Source organism: Myxocyprinus asiaticus, chromosome 40, assembly GCF_019703515.2.
Source record: "Myxocyprinus asiaticus isolate MX2 ecotype Aquarium Trade chromosome 40, UBuf_Myxa_2, whole genome shotgun sequence".
In the NCBI taxonomy this organism is placed as follows: domain Eukaryota; kingdom Metazoa; phylum Chordata; class Actinopteri; order Cypriniformes; family Catostomidae; genus Myxocyprinus; species Myxocyprinus asiaticus.
The window spans coordinates 2,547,522-2,572,683 of record NC_059383.1 but is presented as its reverse complement, the minus strand read 5'-3'; the positions used below and the strand labels follow the sequence as shown (position 1 = coordinate 2,572,683).

General features: G+C 38.7%; 1 protein-coding gene across 5 annotated transcripts in view; it reads right to left on the bottom strand.

Moving 5' to 3' along the window:
* fnip1 (folliculin interacting protein 1) overlaps positions 1 to 25,162 on the bottom strand; it is a 61,002-nt gene that overhangs the window by 24,991 nt on the left and 10,849 nt on the right. For all 5 annotated transcript variants that reach the window (XM_051680555.1, XM_051680559.1, XM_051680556.1 and 2 more), the window contains 5 exons: positions 18,119 to 18,248; positions 4,320 to 4,451; positions 1,923 to 2,026; positions 1,746 to 1,820; positions 1,561 to 1,652 (listed from right to left, as the gene is read on the bottom strand). In XM_051680555.1, the coding sequence (XP_051536515.1) occupies positions 1,561 to 1,652; positions 1,746 to 1,820; positions 1,923 to 2,026; positions 4,320 to 4,451; positions 18,119 to 18,248 (533 nt within the window). The remainder of the gene's footprint in view (positions 1 to 1,560; positions 1,653 to 1,745; positions 1,821 to 1,922; positions 2,027 to 4,319; positions 4,452 to 18,118; positions 18,249 to 25,162) is intronic.

Below are 25,162 nucleotides of genomic sequence, written 5' to 3'. Positions count from 1 at the left end.
AGCACCAAAACCAACAACACAAGACAATGTATGCGATAAACTGTTAATAAACTGCGTTGATTAAGCACTCGCCACGTTCTGTGTGAAATGATTTTTAGTCTGAAGGAAGAGAACGAGGAAGAGCAGATGACAATGTAAGTTGACCAATCAGAAGAAATGGGCATGTCATGTGTGCAAATCTAATAATCAAACGAGAAAAAGAGTTGAATTCTTGTTTTTCTATTTCTTTATGAGGAAAACCGAGTAAACGGTTGGTTTATTGGTTGTTCCATTTTGAAGACAAAAATGAGAAAACAAATTATCCGAAGGTACACGGACCCCCATAGAACCGTATGGTGAAAAGTTGTGAAATTTGAGTACTTGAACATGGCTATTTCTCAATGTGTGTTCTTATGCATTCTTACATTCTCATGAGCTGTTCAACGTCATCATACACTGCCGAAGTTCAATTCCAATACTCAAGAATGCAAGCACCAAGAATGCATAAAAGTACAGGGAAGTGTTCTTGATCAGGCCGAATATCACAGATGTATCGGATGGTGACTTGTGGGCAAAAACCCATTTGAAGTCCCAGAGGTTTTTTCTCTCTTACAACTTATGTCCAATCTACAGAAAATTATACTAGGATGATAGGCAACACTTGAGTGTATTGACACAAAATTTTATACGTATTATCAACACCATGACCTGAGGGTGCATGCACAGTTTGGGGAAAGTGCCACATGGTGGTGAAGGAATCTGAAAAAAAAAAAAATATATATATATATATATATATATATATATATATATATATATATATATACACTTCAAAAAATATATATCTTTTTATAAGTTTGGTCTATTGTCATTAAACTTGACTTCTTATATTGCTTGGGACATGTTGAATACAATGATACTAATTATGCCATGGTCGACAATCATGTCAATCATTTTGAATTATATTGAAAACCTGTTTTTTGTTTGTTTGTTTTTTTGCATTTCTACAAATCTTGTCTAATCTTAACCAAATTTCACTCATATGATCTTCAAACCAAGCCGCACAAAAGTTTGGATTTTTTATATTCCAAACCATTGGCAAGAAATGGTCTCATAATTATAACCGTCAGGATGGCAAAGAGGAAGTGAAGCTGTATCTATTCAACGCTTGGAGCTATTGAAATGAAACTTGGTACACGTTATCACCACTATGCCCTGAGGCTATCTAAGCAGTTGAGGCAGCGCCAGCTACTGGTCAAAAATGTAGGCAATTGTATGACGTTAAAAGTAATTCTTCTTACAGCTTTAAACTGCTTTGCTAAAAATCCTCACCAGGGGTGCTATATCCTATTCATTTTACTCACGGTGGATCTGTCGCTGTTGGCTTGGCCCCATAATTGCTGTTTGCAGCTATATTTCTGATTATGTCTGTTCAGTGCAAAACAGACCCACTAACTTTCCTCTTAAAACTTAAAACAACAGGGATGTAAACAGCTTTGGTTTGTGGTTGTTTTATTTTACACCTAACTGCAAGAACATAGAGAAACGGTGCATTTATGTGGGAATTGGTTAGGAAATTTTTACCTATGTTCCCCAGGAGGTTGTTGGCCAGAGTGTTCTGGTCTGGTCTGAGCGCATTTGAGTCCTGATTGATGAACTCCAAACTGTCCTGCAGTCTGTCATATAATCAAAGAGAAATCACTCAAAGGACTGTAATCTACTTGTGTTGTGTGTGTGTGTGTGTGTGTGTGTGTGTGTGTATTGCTTACGTGTTGAGGCTGCCATAGACACTGCCGCCCGTCCGTGCTGTAAACACTTTGCTGAGCATTAGCTGTGGGGGAGATCTGGGAACACACACATTGACAAAGGTCAGCACTGTTGACTGGTCATCAAACCATCAGTTTGGTCTGTTTAACATTTATTACACTACTGCCCATCAGTCTCACCTTATTTGATGGATCTTGAGTGTTGAGCCTTTGTAGCTCATAGCCACAGAGCCGAACATCATTTCCCCGAGCATGTTAGCATCTGATGAGCACCGTGATGAGCCCTGAGAGAGAGACACACAGGCACTCTCAAAAAATAAGTTGAATTTTTTTCCATCATCTGAAAGTTCCTGCAAGTAATTTGCATAATTTATACATATTTGATGTTGCTCGGTCAAACGCAATGCACAACAAAATACATATGCTTACACAAACATAAGAAAAAGAGAATTTTGCCTTTACAAAACATATGAAATATGAAATTTTGCCTTAACAGAGTACTACGTGTATACTAGGCCAGTCCCGGTTATTAGATAATTACCTGATCATGGTTATTTGATCAAACCACTTCAATCCGATTATTGTGCATTTCAAATTCCAAACAGAATTTACAGTCCAAATAAGGGTATTTTAAAAGGTGCTATCAATATATTTTTTCCTCATTATAAAGTTTTACTTCTACAGAAAAGAACAGAAACTTTGAAACATATGTGTAAAATCATGACCACTCATGTGAGATGAAGAGTTCAATCATATCAGTAACCTTATAAAAGCTCTTTTATTCTACATGGAGAGGATGCCCTCATGGGGGCTGCTATGTTAGCATCACATGACCAGCTGAATACTACTTGCTTAATCTCAGAAACTGCCGGTTATTGGACACTTTCATTCATGGATTAAATTAATCCCGGTTTATTGTGCATATTGAATGTCTGTGACGGCACTGGTAAATGAAAACTACTGTGTTTGAATGATGCAGCATCCAGGCCACTACGTGTCAGTGTAAACCATACTTCAAAAAATGACTGAGCACTAAATGCAATGAACGACATGTTCTTGTCTCATATATACTTGTCTCAATATAATATAATATATTCACTGGGTTCAAAAAACAACAGTGTGAATGTAAAATGGACTAAGACTAAAGTTGACCAAAAGAGACATATTTTAAATATTATATTTCATGTCATTCCTAAGTTTTTAAAGCCATAAACGAAATCATATATTCCAAGGATGGGACGATATGGTTATCTCCCCATTCGGTTCAATATCTGATGTGAGCTTCACGATTCAATGTAATCTCGATTTGATATAACAACACTTAAATGACAAAGTATGACATAAAATTGTGAGCAAATGGCATAAATTTGAGCAAAATGCACATTATAATTTCTCATCAAAATTAAAGTTCTTTAATACACAATGTAAATGCTCAAAGTTTAAATAATAAGAGTTTCTCGCAAACCTTTCTAATATAAGAAAGGTCATAAACAAATAAGCCTAAGGATTGTGGGCTACATTAATGCTGATCTGGTCCAGAACAAGCAATTGAACAGAACCTGTCCTGAAATATATATGTATATATTATTTTTTTAATAATTTGATTGTCATCATTATTTTAATAGCATTTTAACTTTTTTAAAAAACTTTTTAGAAATTGTATTGTATCAATTAATATTATATCATGAAATTGTAAATATAATAAAGATATGAGCTGTGACCATTTGTAATAATGTGTACAATTTACATGTTATAACACTAAGTTTACATTCATTTGTTTAACCTGTGCTAAAATGGTACTGTCACTTTAAGAGTTCAACAGGCATCTCCCAGCCTTCTGGTTTATTAAAGAGGAAGAAGTATCTCTGTTTTTTAAATCGCATCTGTGCTATGTGTGATTAATTTATTTTTATTTTGTACTTTTTTTTTTTTTTTTTACATATTAAAAGACAAGTCTTTTAATAGGTGTGTGGATCTCATCTTTGATGGACACAATACACACAAGTTTCATTTTTTTTTGCCAAATTTAAAAATAACGAGTTTTACCTACTTTTGCTTACAAAAGTATTTATTTTCAAGCTGGGTGACAGTTTTTGTGTTTGAGTATATTTACATTCTGAATATTTATTTTTAATTACTTTTACATTCAGATCACTTTGTATGGTACATAGGAGTACTTTTGACTGAGAAAATAGAGGTTACTGCATGGGGGTTTAGGGGTAACCCTTGAGACAAAATTTACAAAATGTAAAGAATGAAGCATGTTCGGCACATGAGAAAAAGATGATATAGCGCTGATCGACCGAGTGCTGGTGTGTATAGCTCCATTGTTTTGATGCACTGCTCACAAAAACTGTAAAAATGTTAATAAAGGACAACCGTTGTCATTATCTCACGGTCCAGATAGAACCAAGGCGGGGTCCGGACTCAGACCACGGTCCGCTATTGGCTATTGACCGCTGATCTAGTGGTATCCAGATATCATCTAAATAAGTGATTCTTGTGCATTTTTAATCCAAGTTTAGGTATACATAAGAATGGTAGTATAACAAAGCCTAGTGTGCTGTGAAGACTCACCTGAAAGCGGCTTTGTTCTTTGGGCTCTGATGTGCAGGATGAGCTGCTGTCCAGGGAACTGGAGCTACCCCCTGTAGGCCTCAGCTGACAACACTTGCCAAACATCTTTGCCTGAGCCTCTCCACACACCCTCTGCACACAGACACATTAAACATTCCATCAAAGACTCAACAAAACAGTCAAGCATAGATATTGTGTTCACACTTTAGTGTAGGGATGGGCATTCATCAATAATTTGGTATTCGAATATTTAAGCTCATAAAAAACGAATATTCAAATATTCTATTATTTAAATGAAGGTAATTAATGAGAAAGATGTTGTAAAATAATTTTTTAGTCAAAGGTTGCACCACCATAAAAAAAAAAAACAAGTTTCTATTATGTCCTGTGTGTTTTTTTTTTTTACACAAACAAACAATGCGAGAAAACAAAAAAGTATAAAATTCAAGCATTTAAGCTCACGCAAAGCGAAGAACAAGAAACTGCTAATGAAGTAGACTGACACAGTTAATTGTTGTTACAGGACGAATATAAACACGTGACATATAATAGTTATGTTTATATTGTATCTCGTGTTTTTGTTGAGAATAACAAGCATATTCACATGCTCAGTAAACTATACTCATTAATACACACCAGTTTAATTGATGGAATGTCCCTTACCTCAGCTAGCAAAGTCTTTCTCGGATGCCATGTTTATTGTTTACAGAAGTGTCGCGGGGCTTACGTTGTTACGGGGATGCTGCTTTCTGACGAGCTGCACATATACAAGAGTAAAGTGTACACCGCTTATCCGGTACATTTAAACAGGAGCCCAGCTTTCTCGCAGTAAGCCACATTCTCACTGACAGAACTGTTTGCTCATCAAATGTGATCAACCTGTGTCCACACTCAACAGCGCATCCTAATATAACTGCCAGTTTTAGTTTGTGTGTTCAGGATTTAACATGCATCTCACTATATATATGGCCAGCAAAGCGAAACTTTGCGAAATTCAAATAGTATTTTTACTATTCGAATAATTATTGCAGAACGAATACTCGAGTATTCGACTACTCGTGCACATTCCTACTTTAGTGTATCAGACTGTAATGGATTCAATGTAATTCTCATAAGCATTATCGCTGTGACCTAATTTCAATGCGGGTGAGAAACTGATAACCAACTTATCAGGGCCAGCATTCTCCCAAAAACAGATCTAATCTTATGAATGCACCAAAGCAAAACTTTTCTGGTTACTGATGTTATTGTAGAAATAGCCTTTTCACAGGCATATTTGTCACCCATTGACCTATTCTGCAACCAAGTGTCCGATAATAGGGGGTTACAGAAAAAAGTAGAATGCGTCAGGTTTGGCAAGGCAACACAGTTTGCAACAATTTTTCCCTTTCTAGAATTTACCTAGAATGGTGCCAAAAACAAAAAACATCCAGTGAGCGGCAGTTCTGTGGACGGAAATGTCTTGTTGGTGAGAGAGGTCAACAGAGAATGACCAGACTGGTTTGAACTGACAACATCTACAGTAACTCAGATAACCGCTCAGTACAACTGTGGTGAGAAGAATATCATATCAGAATGCTATTCTGAGAAGCGGGTTGCTCTGTTTTGGTGGCACGAGGGGGACCTACACAATATTAGGAAGGTGGTTTTAATGTTGTGGCTGATCGACGTGTGAAGTTGAAGTCAGAAGTTTATATACACTTAAGCCAAATACATTTAAACTCAATTTTTCAAAAATCCTGACCTTTATTCGTAGAAAATATCTGTCTTAGGTCAGTTAGGATCACTGCTTTATTTTAAGAATGTGAAATGTCAGAATAAATAGTAGAGAGAATGATTTATTTCTGATTAACATTTTTTAGTGATTCAAACAGTTAACAAAGAAAAGCAAAAAAGAATATAAATCACAGAATCTACATTTAACCCCAACTATTACCCCTCCCCCTCCCAATCCCCACCATGACCCTCAGCAAACATCCCTGTGGTCACACGAGTATACACACACACACACACACACAAAAAAAAAAAAAAACCAGTAATAATCACACACATTTAAAACTATACTTCTCTCTCCACTCCCCCTCCCCGAGAGCCATCCAAGAACACCAAATAGCTGCCCTATTTCCCATCAAACATATCCAAGTTCCCCAGCCTTCTAGATGACACTTCCTGGAAAGCAGCCACCCTCCCCATCTCTGTGCACCACTCTTGAAATGAGGGTGCTCCAGCTGACTTCCATCCCCTTAAAACAATCTGTCTGCCGATCATAACACAGGTCAGAACCCAATTTTTTGTGTGTTTATCCCCTATATTGATGACCGCCCCATCACCTAAAATACAGAGTCTGAGGCTAAATGAAATTTGAGTGCCCAATATGTCACACATAAAACTCTGAACCTTCAACCAAAATTGTTGGATCTTAACACACCACCAAAAAACATGGGTTGTGTCTCCATCTTCTGATTGGCATCGCCAGCAGGTGGGTGTGTCTTTAAGACCAAGCCTATACAATATAGAGGGGGTCCAACAGAATCTATGTAAAATCTTAAATTGCATAAGGCGCACCCTTGCATCTCTAGATGCAGACTTGACATTTTTTTTATCCTAGCACACACTCCCTCCTCCAACACCAAGTTTAAATCTTTCTTCCATAATCTCTTGATAGAAGTTAAATCTCCATCCCCACACTCTGAATTAGCAGGGAGTAATACACTGATGCCTCATGACCACTCCCAGAGTATCTGCCGCTTTAGGGGGGTGTATGCTACCCCCAAAAATAGTACAGAGCAGGTGGCGCAGCTGTAAATACCTAAAGAATTGAGACCTGGGAATCCCAAAATGTTGAACCAAATTTTCAAAGGATCTCAACACTCCACTCTCATATAGGTCACCGAGCATATTAACCTCCCTCACAATTCACTCTGTCCAACAGAAAGGGGACTTATTAATACATAATTTTGGGTTCAGCCATATGCTCGAAGCAACATTTAAATAAATGTCCAAATTAAACACTCTGGACACTTTTGTCCATACCGAGTGCAAATGCAAGATAACGGGGTGTTACATAACTTCTCCGATTAGTTTGATAGAAAGGCTTTGCAATGGCGAAATAGGGGCAAGAAATTCCTGTTCAATACAAAACCAGGGAGGGGCTCCCTCAGGTGGAAGCAACCAATGAGCCAAATGTCTGAGACCGAATGCATAATAATAAAGCAAAATCTTGGGTAGGCCTAGTCCACCTTTGTCAATCGGCCTATGCAACTTACTGAAATGTAATCTGGGATGTTTACCATTCTAAATGAAGCACTTCGCTATCCTATCAAATTGCTTGAAATAAGAGAGGGAGATATCTATAGGGAGAGACTGTAGCAGTTAGTTGAATTTTGGAATACAATTCATTTTAATAACATTAACCTTCCCAATCATAGATAAATGTAATGAAGCGCACCTGCCAACATCGCTCGAAAACCTTTTTATTAAAGGGTCAAAATTAACTCTGACTAAATCAGACAAATTTGCTGGGAATAAAATATCCAAATACTTAATGCCCTGTTTGGGCCACTGGAAGGCACCCAGCTGAAAAGCCATTACCGGGCAGTACACTGTCAGAGCCAAAGCTTCGGATTTAGACCAATTAACTCTGTATCCCAAGAACAAGGAAAAAGGAATTAATAATTCTGTGGAGGCAAAGCATAGATCTAGCAGGGTCGGAGGAATAATAAAATATCATCTGCGTGAAGCAAAAGCTTATGTGCCACACCTCCCACCACCCCTGGAAAAACATCCTCCTTTCTCATCGCGGCTGCAAATGGATCCGGAGCAAGACAGAACAATAATGGGGAAAGAGGGCAACCCTGCCAGGTGCCGCAATCCGGAGTAAAATAATCTGATATTAATCCATTTCTTTGTACCACCGCTACCGGGTGTCTATAAAGTAACTTAATCCAACCAATATATGTATTCCCGAACCCGTACATTTGGCTGTCTATAAAACATCTATAAAACAAACTCCAGCCAATAGGCGGAATAAACACAAAGAACGTGTAGATTCATCCACATAACTGTCCCGAAGGTGTGTTACTCCACAAATCAAACTCCAGCCACTAGACGGAACCAGCAACAAAAAAAAAAAAAGGCGCTCAGTTTCCTCAGACAGTCGAACGAATGTTTAGTGAGCGGGCCCATTCGGCTGCTACATGAGTGCAACAAATGACCTAATCACTCCAATGTCTTGCAAGAAATACTCCACAAAACAAACTCCAGTCAATAGGAGGCATAAGCACAAAGCGCGTGCAGATTCATCCACAAAACTGTCCCGAAGGAGTGTTACTCCACAAAACAAACTCCAGCCACTAGGCTCAGTTTCCTCAAACAGTCAAGTGAATGTTCAGCGAGTCGGTCCACTCAGCTGCAATGCGAGTACCACAAAATAACTTACTCCATTGACTTTATGAAGGATATCGCTTGCAATGGGCATGTGAATGTTTTACGGCCATCTTTAGCAAATATTCTCAATTTGGCCGGGAAAATCAGTACAAAACATCAGTTTCTTGCATTCCTTGAATCGATCACATTTCTCTCGTCCAATTCGCAAAGTCTGGGAACAAGAAAATGTTGCGGTTCTTCCGAGAAAGCCTTCCTTTACTCCTCGCCTGGCGTAACACGAGATCTTTATCGGATAATCTCAGAAAATTGGCCAGAATTGGTCGGGGACCGTCTCCCTCAGCGGATCTCCGAGCTAGAACTCCATGAGCTCACTCGATTTCCAGCTTATGGCCTGTTATGTCAAGCAGATTCGGAAAGAGCCCATCCAGGAATTTTACCACATCCTGACCCTCTTCGGCCTCAGGAATTCTGACGATTCGGACGTTATTCCGCTGGCTACAGTTCTCTATGTCCTCCAACTTCTCCCAAATCCACCTTGGTTGGTAGCAGATTAGCAGATAATTTCCTCTCCAATGACTCCAGATAATCGAACCGTTTCTCGACATTCCCTACTCTTGTAACCACCTCAGAGAATTTAGTCTCCATGGCAGTGATCAATCGAGGTATTACAGCAAGATCCTCCAAGTCAGCAATGACCTTCATCAGCATTGCCGACATGTTCAACATCTCTCGCTGAATTTTCCTCATTTCTCCGACCAAATCGGCCCTCTGTCTTGGGGCCTTCTCTGGGGTGTCAGCTTGAGCACGTAAGTGTCTTTTAATGTCTCCAGAGCCCGAGAATTTTGAATTCTTTGACATACTGTCCAGTTATGGAACAGTGTGCATCGAATCTCACCGGTTTATGTCATTAATAGTGTTAAAACTAGCAAAGTGCGCAGAGCTCAGCGTTCACACGTCCGAACCTCGCATGCCGTCACGTGACTCCTCAAGAATGATTTATTTCAGCTTTTATTGCTTTCATCACATTCCCAGTGGGTCAGAAGTTTACATACACTATGTTAGTATTTGGTAGCATTGCCTTTTAATTGTTTATATTGGGTTAAACATTTTGGGTAGTCTTCCACAAGCTTCATACAATAAGTTGCTGGAATTTTGGCTCATTACTCCAGACAGAACAGGTGTAATTGAGTCAGGTTTGTAGGCCTCCTTGCTCGCACAAACTTTTTCAGTTCTGCCTACACATCACTTTGTGATGGCCACCCCAATACCTTGACTTTGTTGTCCTTAAGCCATTTTGTCACAACTTTGGAGGTATGCTTGGGGTCATTGTCCATTTGGAAGACCTAGCTTTAACTTCCTGGCTGATGTCTTGAGATGTTGCTTTAATATATCCACATAATTTTCCTTCCTCATGATGCCATCTATTTTGTGAAGTGCACCAGTCACTCCTGCAGCAAAGCACCCCCACATCATGATGCTGCAAACCCCATGCTTCATGGTTGGGATGGTGTTCTTCGGCTTGCAAGCCTCACCCTTTTTCCTCCAAACATAACAATGGTCATTATGGCCAAATAGTTAACATTTTGTTTCATTAGACCAGAGGACATTTCTCCAAAAAGAAAGATCTTTGTCCCCATGTGCACTTGCAAACTGTGGTCTGGCTTTTTATGGTGGTTTTGGAGCAGTGGCTTCTTCCTTGCTGAGCAGACTTTCAGGTTATGTTGATAGAGGACTCGTTTTACTGTGGTTATAGATACTTGTCTTCCCGTTTCCTCCAGCGTCTTCACAAGGTCCTTTGCTGTTGTTCTGGGATTGATTTGAACTTTTCGCACCAGACTACATTCATCTCTAGGAGACAGAATGCGTCTCGTTCCTGAGCAGTATGATGGCTGCGTGGCACTATGGTGTTTATACTTGCGTACTATTGTTTGTACAGATGAACGTGGTACCTTCAGGCTTTGAAAATTGCTCCCAAGGATAAACCAGACTTGTGGTAATTAAAAAATTCTGTTAACTACATACAAAGCTTTGAATGGTCTAGCTCCACAGTACTTAAGTGAGCTTCTGAAACGCTATATTCAATCAAGTTCATTACAATTACAAAATTCTGGCTTGTTAATAGTTCCTAGAATACCAAAATCCACAAAGGTAGATCCTTTTCCTATTTGGCTCCTTAACTATGGAAAAATCTCCCAAATACCGTTCAGGATGCAGACAAACTCAGTTTAAGTCTAGACCAAATTCTCATCTATTTAGCCAGGCATACACCCAAGTTATCCATCAACTCACAATTAGGCTGCTTTAGGTAGGTCTGCCAGAACCAGAAACATCTATCATGATCTATAACTCAGCATAAAACTGAATGGCATCTATGCTAATATTATTCTATTTGTTTCCATGTTTCAACCTCGGGATTCATACTCCGTTCCTGCTTGGTGTCGCATTCCACTGCTATGTGTCTCTGAGTGATGACAACTAAATGCAGCCGGTGCAAGCCAGACATCACTTCAGTCTTTTACGATGGACTTCAGAAGATTACTGCTGCCAACTCCAACTGTAAGACATCGGATACTTCATATGCCACTGCCTGAACCTTGGATTTAGGATGGACCCCACCGAACCTCACCGAAATGACCTGCCAGCTGAACTGCGATGCACCTCACTGATCTCTGCCTGCATCACCTTTGTATATTGATGGACTACACTCTTGAAATGGAATACATAGACTATCATTTCATTGCCAACAAAAGCCTTCATCAGCCAACTAACAAAGGACAATGCATCTATGTGAACTTCTACAGTTAATCCAGGATGGACTTCAAAAGACATTAGTCATTAAGCTTACAGTTCATATTTTTTTTTATTTTTTTTTTAAGCACTGACCCTTAACAATTACTTAGTTTACTAATCTTAAACCATGACCTACACTGCACATAAATAACTAATATTGGCATTATATTCATGCTGGTTAGCCAGAGGGGAACTGGCCCCCACAGTGAGCCTGGTTTCTCCCAAGGATATTTCTCTCCATTAACCAGCATCTTATGGAGTTTTGTGTTCCTTGCCACAGTCGCCTTCAGCGTGCTCACAGGGGTTCTAAATACAATTATTATTTATTTATATACACAATTTACAATCATATTTAATCAAACTACACAATGATCACTCTGAGACTTAATAGATTAGTTTAATTTTTTGTTAATGCATGATTTTCTGTAAAGCTGCTTTGAAACAATTTGTGTTGTGAAAAGTGCTATACAAAAATACAAAATGAACATTTCTGAGGTCTTGGCTGATTTCTTTTGATTTTCCCATGATGTCAAGCAAAGAGGCACTGAGTTTGAAGGTAGGCCTTAAAATACATCCACAGGTACACCTCCAATTCAGTACACCTCCTATCAGAAGCTAATTGGCTAATTGTCTAGTTCAAAAGTCTGGTCAAATCAAAATCAAATCACTTTTTTTGTCACACAACCATATACACAAGTGCAATAGTTCTTGAAATTCTTGGGTGCAGTTACGAGCAACAGTAGTCGTGACAGTGATGAGACATATACCAATTTACAATAAACATCAGATTTACAACACAATTTAAAATCTAATATTCACATAATTACACATAACACAATATACAAATAATAACATACAATGTACAGTATACAATTCACACAATATAGAATGCACATTATACAATAAAAAAAAAGTATATATAGTATATATAGAATGTACAGTAGGTTGTTTTGTACTGTATTGACATTCAGGCTGTCGGTTGATAGTAAGTTGCCAGTGTGTTGTTAAGAGAGAATATAATATAATATTAATATAATTTATGACAGTCCGGTGTGAGATATAAGAGTATGGGTAATAAAGTGCAGTGCTGATGTATTTTGATCGTGGGAGATCAAGAGTTCAAAAGTCTGATTGCTTGGGGGAAGAAGCTGTCATGAAGTCGGCTAGTGCGGGTCCTGATGCAGCGATACCGCCTGCCTGATGGCAGCAGTGAGAGCAGCCCATGGCTCGGGTGGCTGGAGTCTCTGATGATCCTCCGAGCTTTTTTCACACACCGCCTGGTATATATGTCCTGGAGGGAGGGAAGCTCACCTCCGATGATGTGTCTGGCAGTTCGCACCACCCTTTGCAGTGCTTTGCGGTTGTGGGCGGTGCTATTGCCGTACCAGGCGGAGATGCAGCCAGTCAGGATGCTCTCTACAGTGCTGGTGTAGAACCGTGTGAGGATGTGGCGGTTCATTCCAAACTTCCTCAGCAGGCGCTGATGAGCCTTCTTCACAACGGCTTCAGTGTGGATGGACCATGTGAGTTCCTCAGTGATGTGGACACCCAAGAACTTGAAGCTGCTGACTCTCTCCACTGGTGCTCCATTGATGGTGATGGGACTGTGTTTTCTATCTCTTCTCCTGAAGTCCACCTCAAGCTCCTTTGTCTTCCTGACGTTGAGGGAGAGGTTGTGCTCCTGACACCAGTGTGTCAGAGTGTGCACCTCCTCTCTGTAGGCTGTTTCATCATTGTCAGTGATCAGACCTACCACCGTCGTGTCATCAGCAAACTTGATGGCACTGGAGCTGTGTGTTGCCACACAGTCATGTGTGTACAGGGAATACAGGAGTGGGCTAAGAACACAGCCCTGTGGGGCTCCAGTGTTGAGGGTCAGTGAAGAGGAGATGTTGCTGCCCATTCTAACCACCTGGCATCTGCTTGACAGGAAGTCCAGGATCCAGCTGCACAGCGAGCAGTTTAAGCCCAGAGCCCGGAGTTTCACATAAAGCTTGGAGGTCACTATGGTGTTGAATGCTGAGCTGTAGTCTACAAACAACATTCTCACATAAGTGTTCTTTTTTTCCAGATGGGAGAGAGCAGTGTGTATTGTAGATGCAATGGCATCATCAGTGGAGCGGTTGTTACGGTAAGCAAACTGTAATGGGTCTAGTGAGGGAGGCAGTACAGAGCAGATGTAATCTCTGATTAGTCTCTCAAAGCATTTGCTGATGATGGGGGTCAGAGCAACAGGACGCCAGTCATTTAAGCAAGTTATTTTGGATTGCTTTGGAACAGGCACAATGGTGGATGTTTTAAAGCATGTGGGGACTACAGACAAAGAGAGGGAAAGGTTGAAAATGTCCGTAAAAACATCAGCCAGTTGGTTTGCACACGCTCTGATGACGCGGCCCGGAATGCCGTCTGGACCCGCGGCTTTGCGGATATTCACCCGTCGGAAGGAACGGGTTACATTCGCTACAGTGAGGTATCACCCTGGGATGCTTTTTAAACAGTATTGAAGGAGTTCCCATCTATGTTGGGCACTTATTGGCTGCTTTTCTTTATTATTTGGTCCAAGTCATCAATTTCAAAAACTTTTTTTTAATTAAATTTTAGTTTTATAATTAAATTAATATGGTGGCAAAATTATATTTTTATCTACAAAACTAATCCCCCCCCCCCATGAAAACTAAATGCCCCCTTCATTCTAAAATCTAAGCTTTGCACAAAGAGATAAAATATACTGGGATAAATCCTGCAGATTCTCTTTATATCTTTGTGAAATCAGGAAAAGGTGCAAGTTATGAAGTGCTTTTTCTGTGTGTGTGTGTGTGTGTGTGTGTGTGTGTGTGTGTGTGTGTGGCGTGCTCTGCCCAGTTTCACTAATGGCTCATACAGACGCGTCTCGTCCTGTCCTGTGAAGAGCACAAAGGAACTCGAGCATGTGAGACTGTCATATGACTTTCTTAACAACTCGTGAGCTGGGGCAGTTTGCTTACTCGCTCTCTTCTACTCCCGCTCAATGACTCTCTGTCTCTCTCCCTCTTGTGAAACAATATCCTTTGCCAAAAAATGTCATATGACTTCAGCCGCAGCTCTCTCCATATCAGCAATCTCTAGAGCCTCACCCTAACACATTAGACGGGTTGTTTATTATTCATTTGGCTGAATTACACACTAACATTTAGGCCTTAATCAGTCAACAAAAGCACAAAATGTAACAATATAATGTCATGACAGGATGTTTTTCCTATACAGGTTAGTAGAAATTAATAGATCGACTGTGTGTAAACTATTTTAACACACACAGATTTGGGCTTAAGGTCATGCTTTACTTTTTTTTGCATTGTGACGTTCCCCCAGAATTCTAATTACCATAATGCATCACTCTGGATGTTTTTATTTTTGATGTTTTTTGCAATTTCTGTTATTCGCTGGTGATTCTCAGTACTGTAATACAAATAAATACTGTATATATACGTATATATATATATATATATTATGCAAGTTATACTCTCAAGTTGTTTCTCTCCAGTGAATAACATCCATTTCACTGTCATTTCTATGTTTTATAATGTATAAATGTTATAAATTCAAAATCAGGCATGCATTTCCATCTCGCAACATAAAGCTCTGTGCTATGTCTCTGGAGCACCACAAAACCTGTGCGACCTGTTTGAATTCGACTGATAATTTTCTACTTTAAAGCGCTATGGAGGACATCAAACCTCTCACAAAGCTAGACAGCACTGAGGGGGAAAAAGAAACAAAACTGTTCCATGCACCAACATAAATGGCAAGGCTTTTTAAACTTCACATTATCAAACTTGAGCTGCAAAAATGTATCACGGTGAACTATACCAGAAATGTTATTTCATTGTTGTTTCATAATAAATCATATCTGTAATGTTGTTGCTGGCTGAAGACAGGAGTAGCAGACAAAGATGATGATGAAGTGAAGAACCCAAGTGCAGTTTATTTACAAAGTGCAATAAATACAAAAATGTGAAAAGTAAAACAAACCAGAACCTACACTAGACTTGAACATTACACAAAGTATACCTGACCAAGGACAAAGGCAAACATGAGGGCTTAAATAAATGGACATGGGCAAACAAGATAACAAGACAACCAATAACAAACTAGAACTGATAAGACAACCAATGACAGGACAGAACTAATAAACAAGATAACAAGACTAATAAACACGAACCAATGATAAGCAAAGACTAATGAACATGATAACAAAACACATAAAACATGTGGGAAAAGGGAAACCACATGACTAGACCAGGAAGTAAACTAATTTCAAAATAAAAGACATAAAAACAAAACATGAACAAAAACACACATAGACGTGACAATATCTTAGAAGGAATCCATTAGACCTGATTTTGTTTTGCAACCATGGTAAAGTTTCTACTTGTGTTTAGGCTATTATTATTATTGTATTATAACATACGTTTAACAAATCCTACAATAATACAAATAATAACACCAGCAACTAGGGCTGCACAATTAACCGGAAAACTAATCGCGATTACAATTACGGCTGCCTAGATTATGTAATCGTGAAAACTGACGATTACAGCGTTCAATTTAAGTCTGCTCGTGTTGCATCAACGGTTTCTATTTACAATGTGTTTTTGCAGTGGTTGAGTATTCTAACCCATCACTAACATGTCTGTTGAGCAATGAAACAGCAATGGCCAATCATAGTCACTTAAATTAGTCCTCCGTCCTATCAGTAATGACAACTGATCCTAATGCGCAAGTTTTAAACCGTCTGAATTCCCAGATGCTTGCTTTATGTTCCACCTCGGTTCGCGGTCTGAGGCCAAAAATGATCTAACGATGATCTTACATGAACAAGATCACCACTGAAGATCTAATGGGATGAATGGTCCCCTGTCTCGCCACCAAAGGGCTTACTGAACGCAGTAATTAACTTGGTCAATTTAAATCGGCTGTTAATAAGTTTGAATATTGAATATGTCAAACTATTTACTGTATGTGGACTAATAATTTAAGCAGTAATTTAGCAATAATTTAACTTATTTTATACCATAGATATCCATTTAAAATAATTTTTATTTGGCCATTACATTAACAAACATTATTACAATACTTAATGCTTAAAAGATGCTTAAAAGAAACTGGAGCGCAGCTCATATCCAACATTGAAATCTGCTACTTTGCTTACTTTGTGACGTCACGGTAATTTAATATTTTATTTGACAATAATAATCGCGATTACAATATCAAGGGCAGTAATCGACAATTACTGCCCTTTTTGCTATAATCGTGCAGCCCTACTAGCAACACTGACCAAACCACATTAATGAGGAGCCATCCATGGGCTTACTTGTGGTTATTTATTATATATTATTACAAATGCCCGGTTAAACAAAATGGAGGAAGTATGGTAAACATAAAAGACTTTCAAACTCTGGACCTTCAATAATTATGAACAAATTATGGATAGTTTTCCTCGTGTGTATTATATATTCTGTTTTAATGATGTTTGATATTAGGAAACAAACTGACAAGATTTGACATCAGATATCCCTAAAGATGACCTAAATAATTAAAAGCCTGATGAAAAGAACTCAATATTTGTAATGGAGCAGGAAACACATTTTTATGACTAGAAGTACAGTCCTAACTGAGTAAAGTAGTCTACTCATGGGTGCAGTCATGTTATAACTTAAGTTAGCTTAGTTTGATTTCCCACAGCACCTTGAAAAAATAAAAATAAAATAAAATAATATACTGTATCCAAGGGGGCCTGGGTAGCTCAGTGAGTATTGATGCTGACTACCACCCCGGAGTCACGAATTCAAATCCAGGGTGTGCTGAGTGACTCCAGCCAGGTCTCCTAAGCAACCAAATTGGCCCGGTTGCTAGGGAGGGTAGAGTCACATGAGGTAACCTCCTCGTGGTCATAATTAGTGGTTCTCGCTCTCAATGGGGTGCGTGGTAAGTTGTGTGTGGATCGTGGAGAATAGCATGAGCCTCCACATGCTGTGAGTCTCTGCGGTGTCATGCACAACGAGCCACGTGATAAGATGTGCGGATTGACAGGCTCTCAGAAGCGGAGGCAACTGAGACTTGTCCTCCGCCACCCGGATTGAGGTGAGTAACAGCGCCACCACGAGGACCTATTAAGTAGTGGGAATTGGGCATTCCAAATTGTTTTTTAATAAACACATTTGAGTAAAATACAGCAAAAAAGAAAAATTGGCTTTATCCGATTAGTCGAAGAAATCAAAGATCAACTGATTATCAAAATAATCGTTAGTTGCAGCCCTATATATACACAGTGTGTGTATATATATATATATGTGTGTGTGTGTGTGTGTGTGTGTGTGTGTGCTGTATCAGTCCACAACCACCTGCAGTAGAGCATGTCTCATGACAGCTAATGACAAATGACCTGGGAGACGTGACAGAGCAAGCGAGTGAGCTAGAGAGGGCAGGCCCGCCTCCCATCATGTGAATGTAAAAGAATGCTTACACATTCAGTGTCAGCTGAAGCTATTATTTTTGGAGATAAGGCTTCTGGTTCAAACTGGTTGCGTGTGTGACGAAGCTCTCTGGCTCTAGGAGTGGCCTTGCAGGGGGCAGTAATCACTCACCGTGCCAGGGGCGTCTTCTATGCTTCGCTTTCTGGCATCAGAGTCAAAAAGAACGTTCCTTCCACGCCGCTCGCAGTCCTGGTAGACAATGAGGCGGATCTGACTTGGCTCCAGCTCTGGGGAGGACCAGCTGAGTGGGGGAACAGACATGAACAGACAGTTTCATAAATGAAAATCATTAAATTGCAGTAAAGTTGCCAGATTACCTTTTCTGGTAAATGCAGCACATCTGCTATTTACAAACAAAACGGCTTCTCGTCTTTTATCTGAATTGCTGCCATTCACACATCAGCTCCAAAATGTTGTTAAAACTTTGTGATGTCATCCGCTTGGTTGGAGAGAAGCTCTTTCATTTCAGCATCTGTCCAATTTGATGACATTTCTTTCCACAACATTGTTAATAACAAATTTTGATAATCAGATAAATTGTGACTGCAGACTTCTTACATCAGCATGTCCTAACCTAATATGTGTTCAAACCATTAACCCATTTAATGCCAATTTTTCCCTAGCTAAGTGGGCACATGCATTTTACTCCTTGGATAGCTGAATGAAACAAACTATATATGTCTTTTATGAGAAGAAAAAAAACAGAAAAAAAAAAAACAAAACAAAAAAAGTATGAGCTTTGTTCTTGGTCACAATTGTAACAGAAACTAGGGATGTGCCAGAGTGTTCAAGTAGTCGATTCGTGGGGTCAACTACCAACATAAATATTTTTAGTAGTGGTGGTTTTAATAGGAGATGCAATTCTCAAATTAAAGGAATACTCTCATAATTTAATCACCCTCATGCCATCCCAGATGTGTATGACTTTATTTCTTCAACAGAACACAAATAAAGATTTTTAGAAGAATATTTCAGCTCTGTAGGTCCATACAATGCAAGAGAATGGTAATATAAAATTTGAAGTTCCAAAAATCCCATAACGGTAGCATAAAACTTATCCACACGACTTCAGTGGTTTAATCAATTTCTTCTGAAGCGATCTGATCAGTTATGGTGAGAACAGACCAAAATATAACTACTTTTTCACTGTACATCTTGCCATTGCAGTCAGATATGATCATGATTTCAAGCTTGATTACACTTCCTAGTGCTCTACCGATGCGCAGATCGATAGATAGCACTAGGAAGTGAAATCAAGTGTAATGATCGCAAAGGAGACTGCTTTTGGATCAAATCAATTGGATCACTTCTGAAGACATGAATTAAACCACAGGAGTAATTTGGATTACTTTATACTGCATTTAAGTGCTTTTTGGAGCTTCACATTTTTGGTAACCTACAGAGCTGAAATATTCCTCTAAATATCTTTGTTTGGGTTCTGCAGAAGAGAGAAAGTCATACACATCTGGGATGGCATGAGGGTGAGAAAATGATGAGAGAATTTTCATTTTTAGGTGAGCGGTTCCTTCAATTGAGAAACACAACTTCTCTGAGAACATTTTTACGTGATGATAGCTTGCTGTGCTTAACAGTGAATAACAGTCATCACAGTAAACCCTATGCAAGAAGTTTCATCTCTTAAATCTTTAAGGTTAAGTCTTTTTATGCACTGTTGTTTTAGCAAAGCAGTGCATTAACAATACATTTCAAGACGATCTCTGTAAGATGTTAAATCCTCTGTTGTGAGTAACGTTCTCGTTTTTATGAGATGCTGTGGAGAGTAGGGATGTAAATCACAAGTTTCATCGAGATACAATCTTAATTCGATTCTCTTAACCAGCGATACGATGTCTGCCGATACCTTAAAGTCCGCCGCAATATGGTTTCAATTCGATTCGATTCAGGGGCTTGCGATCAATATTACGATATTATGTGCCTATTTTGCACAATCAATTATTATTATTTTTTTTAATCTCACAAATGCAACCAATACATAATTTGAAGATTTTATTGAGCTCCCTGAAAAGTGCAAATCCAGTATACACATTAGGACATCCACAAAATACAGTGCTGTGATTTCTTCTATTTTTGTGTATCTCATACTAAATTGTTTCAAAATTTCAAACAAAGTCTAGCATAAAACAAAAGCAATTTGAGTAAACACAAAAAACTGTTTTTAAATGATAATTTATTGAAGCAAAAAAGTTTTCCAATACCAACTGGGCCTGTGTGAAAAAGTATTTGCCCCCTTAGTTACTAAATCCCCAAATCTATGAAACTGCATTCATAAGGGGTTCAGTTGGACTAGACACACCCAGGCCTGATTACTGCTAGCCCTGTTCAATCAAATCAACACCTAATAAGAACTTTTTTAGCAGCATGAAGTTGGCTAAAAGGTCTCACCCAGTAGCACACTATGCCAAGGTCGAAAGAAATTCAAGAAATAATAAGGAAAAAGGTGATTGAAATACATCAGTCTGGGAAGGGTTACAAAGCTATTTCAAAAGATCTAGGACTCCAAAGAACCAGAGTGAGAGCCATTATTTCCAAATGGAGTGGAAGTGAACCTTCCTAGAAGTGGCCAGCCTTCCAAAATTCCTCCAAGAGCACAGCGACGACTCATCCAGGAAGAAACAAGAAGGCCAAGGACAACATCCAAGGAACTGCAGGCCTCTCTCGCATCAATAAATGTCACTGTTCATGACTCCACTATCAGAAAGTCATTGGCCAAAAATGCCATCCATGGAAGAGTGGCGAAGCGAAAACCACTGCTAACCCAGAAGAATATTAAGGTTCGTCTGAATTTTCGGGAGAATGTTCTGTGGACTGATGAGTCGAAAGTGAAACTGTTTGGAAGACAGGGGTCCCATTTCATCTGGCGTGAATCAACTACAGAATTCAAAAAGATCATCATACCTACAGCAAAGCATGGTGGTGGTAGTGTGATGGTGTGGGGATGCATTGCTGTGTCAGGGCCAAGGCGACTTGCAATAATTCAGGGAAACATGAATTCTGCTCTCTACCAGAAAATTCTAAAGGAGAACGTCCGGTCATCAGTCCGTGAGTAAGACAATGATCCAAAGCATAGGAGTAACCGCCTCTGAATGGCTCATAAGAAGCAAAATTAAAGTTTTGGACTGGTCTAGTCAAATTCCTGACTTGAACCCAACTGAGATGCTGTGGCAGGACCTTAAACAGGCAGTTCATGCTCGAAAACCCTCCAATGTGGCTGAACTAAAGCAGTTCTGCAAAGAAGATTGGGCCATAATTCCACTACAGTGTTGTGAAAGACTGATCTCCTGTTATCGGAAGTGTTTGGTTGCAGTTGTTGCTGCTAAAGTTAGTTTTTCACATGGGTGATATAGGTGTTGGATAACTTTTTTGCTTCAATAAAAAAATATTTAAAAACTGTATTTTGTGTATACTCAGGTTGTCTTTGTTTTATATCTCGTTTGAAGATCTAAAACAATGTAGTATGAAAAATACACAAAAATAGAAGAAATCAGGAAGGGGGCAAATACTTTATCACAGCACTGTATATAAAACAGAAAAATAAATAATATAAAAAATAAAGTCACATACATGTGCTCATCAGTCGTTTGATGACAGGCCCTGTGGAATGAAGTAAACACTACAGTGACAATTTGCCATGTCTACAACAGTCAAGCAAGTCTTTCAATGCAAAATACCAACGACAGGAGATTGTGTGCTATCCATGTTTTGTCTTGGCAACAACTTCGCCGGACAGGCACGTGCGGACAGACCAGAGTGCAACTTAAAGCTTCAATCACTCCACGCACAGCCGTGTCCCACATGAGAGGCATATTTATTGCTTTTAAAGCGAGATGACTTTCATAAGGTTTCTGCATCGCCTGATGAAAATGCGTATGGATGTGGCTGGCATTAAGAGTGACAAAATAAACATGCATCTTAAAAAATATATATACATCGATATTTACGTGTTGCATCAATGACATCGCATCATTGATTATTTGATCGAAGCATCGACCCAGATCGACGGATTGTTACACCCCAAGAGGAGAGATTCAAGTCTTTCGCTAAATCTATCTGACACCGTTTAAATATTTGCGGTTAAATAGGTTTTAACTGCTTGATATCATGTACTAGATACTGTATATAATCACAATATTACCTTGCAGTTCTGTGCTTTTGATTGCGCAATGAGGATCACCCTGAAGCACTCTGGTTACACTGAAGTGCGTCATTGTGTTCAGGATGCACATAAGTGGTTTTGTGCCCCTCTGTATAGATCGTTTCAAGGACTTACATCTGTTTAAGGAAGTGAAGTCTTTGTTCCTTGAATATTTCCTGTTTTTAAACTCATTCAAAACAACAACGGGAGGCACTTCATTCATAGTGACTTGAACATGATTAATGTTACTATGTTACGTTAACATTATTGTCATATAATGCCATTTTTAAAATGTGGACCAGGATATTCCCTAGTTGCCTAGAACTAACGGAAATTAAAGTGTTTAGATACCCGAAAAAGCAACCACAAATGGAAGCATGAATCGCAGCAATGAAGCAAGACGGCTGGATACGTGCAGTAGTAACAACTGTAGCACACGTCATATCTGGTAGGTGAACAAAATTTATGCCAACTAACAGTAAATTTGAGAGGTAGATCTCTAAAAGTGACTTTCATTTTAATAAATAAAGCTGTGCAAGTCATTTACATTTAGTCATTTAGCAGACGCTTCTATCCAAAATGAGAAACAGATGAGTAGCTGGAGTAGTATAGAAGCTAGCACAGAAGAGACAAGAAAATAATTTTACTATTTAAAAAATAAATTCTTACGTTGTCCACAGGTCTCACAGACAGTTTCATTGATTATAATGGGAGCGATCCAATATTCCCGATCTTTCAGCTGAGGAAATAATTGTGAGCATCTAATACGATACAATTTAATTGCCTCTCTCACGTAAACGCTCCGTATCAACAACACGTATGGATAAGTCACTTCATTTGTTAACTCAGAGCCTTATTTAAAGAATCCAGTAATGATACCGGAAATAGGGCTGGGCGTTTTTCTGATTTTTCATATTAATTCGAATTTGTGTTTTTACACTTTTGTTTTCTTTTTTTAAATCGGGAAATTGAGATTTTGCCAAAAATATTTCAAACGATATAGTTAGATATGCTGTAAATCCACCAAAGCCTAAATAAGGAAGAGAAAAATAATTCATAGCACTTAATGCCACTTCCGATCTGATCAGCAAGCACGTGTGTGGCGCACTCCAAATGAACGTGACAGGTTAACAACACAGAAACTGATATTAAAGACAGCGGTCAGGGCTCGACATTAATGCTTGTCTGGGACAAGTGGAATTTTGATGGGGCAAGTGAAAGAGACTTTTACTTGCCCAACCGGACAAGCGGATTGATTAAAACATCAACAAAGAAAAAATAACTGGCTGTATTTGTGATATAGCCTAGGCCTGTCACTTTTTTAAAAAGTTTATATTCTTATTCTGATGTTGAAAATAATCGAGAGTGCATAGTTTTATAATTCGCTAGCACTCTAGTAGCTGCACGTTGTTTGACTGACAGGTGGGTGTCTTATGTGTGTGCAGGCTTTACGTGCGCGTGTAGGCTTTACGTGCGCGTGTCCTCCGAGAGCACTCACGTTAATGCGGATACACGCCTGAACGGTCAAATACATTTCAAAATTCCACCAAAATGCCAATCTTGGTGAGATGTTCATATAAACACAGTGAATCTAAAGTGAATGTAAACAGTGGGGAGAAAAACGGATTTGTAAGTAGGACTTGTTGTGAACTAAGTGTGTCCTTGCTATTAATCAAACAACCGTTAAATAGAAAACGTCTCACTGGCTGGATAAATTTAGTAGTATAAAACTAACTGGTATAAAAGTATTAATGTATTATAATCATACAGGGAAGACCAGTAGTAGTTTGATGTCGAATACATTCTGAATGTTTACTTGAAAACTTGATACGGCGGTTAAAAACTCTTAAAGCTGTTAAAAAAAGCAATGTTTTCTTAATTTGTATTTTTTATTGAAGTGTTTTTAATTTGTTTCTATTTATTGCTTTTCTATTGTTATTTTAATACTGACTGTTCTTGAATAATTACTTGAACTAAAACAATTAGCCTATAATATAATTAACTAATGAATTAGTGTTAGGCTATTATTTGTTGTGGTATTGAAACTGGTATAAAAAAAAAAAGTCATAATTTCACTACAGACTACTGAAGTTTTGGTATTGTGAAAATGTATATATTGTGCATGGTAGATCTTGCTGCAATAACATGATGTAAAAGTATTCTCATTCACAAAAATGATCTCATTACATAGAAGTATAATTATCCCTGCTGTAAATGACGACAATGGAGGCTTTTCTTTATTTGACTACTGTGCGTATTCTGTGTAACATTTTATAACTACCATTTGACAATAACCTCCTCCCCTAACCAGTTCAGTTTACATTTCTATCACAGGGAATCAAGTTGATTGCAAAGGTAAAATACTATTAGGTTGGACATCTGCTGTAATTTTAGAAAACAACAGAAACTGTTACATGTTCCTTGTGCATGTACTGTAACTATTACATAAATGACCTTTTTTCTCTCCGAACAAGTAACTTTTTTACTCGGACAAGTGCATGACCAATTTACTTGTCTGAAGGACAAACACATCACAATGCTTAATGTCGTGCCCTGGCGGTATTATTTCCAGTTCGATTGTACACAGTGTGATTGTAGCTCAACTTCATCCATCATGCATGTATACACCGGCTTAAGACCTTAAATGTCCTCGGCGTGCGCATGTTGATGAATGGTCCTATAATGAAAAGAACTTGGATTTCTTTAACGAATTTACGTAAAGAGAGCAAGAGTGCACGCTCTCATGCAACTGTCTGACGGGGAGAAAATTGCACTTATTAATGCAGAGGTAAATTACGCGCAACTCACAAAACAAAGATATGACATAACATAAATACTTTCATTATCAGCAACGCAATCATGTTTTTAAAGTAACCTTCATTAACCTGACATTGTTTGCCATGTAGTCCTAAAAAGCATTAGATAGGTGATGGCTGTACTGTTAACTGCTTGCGTGTTGGTTCTGTTCACTGCCGAACAAAGTTGTTGACGCAGGCTTCTGA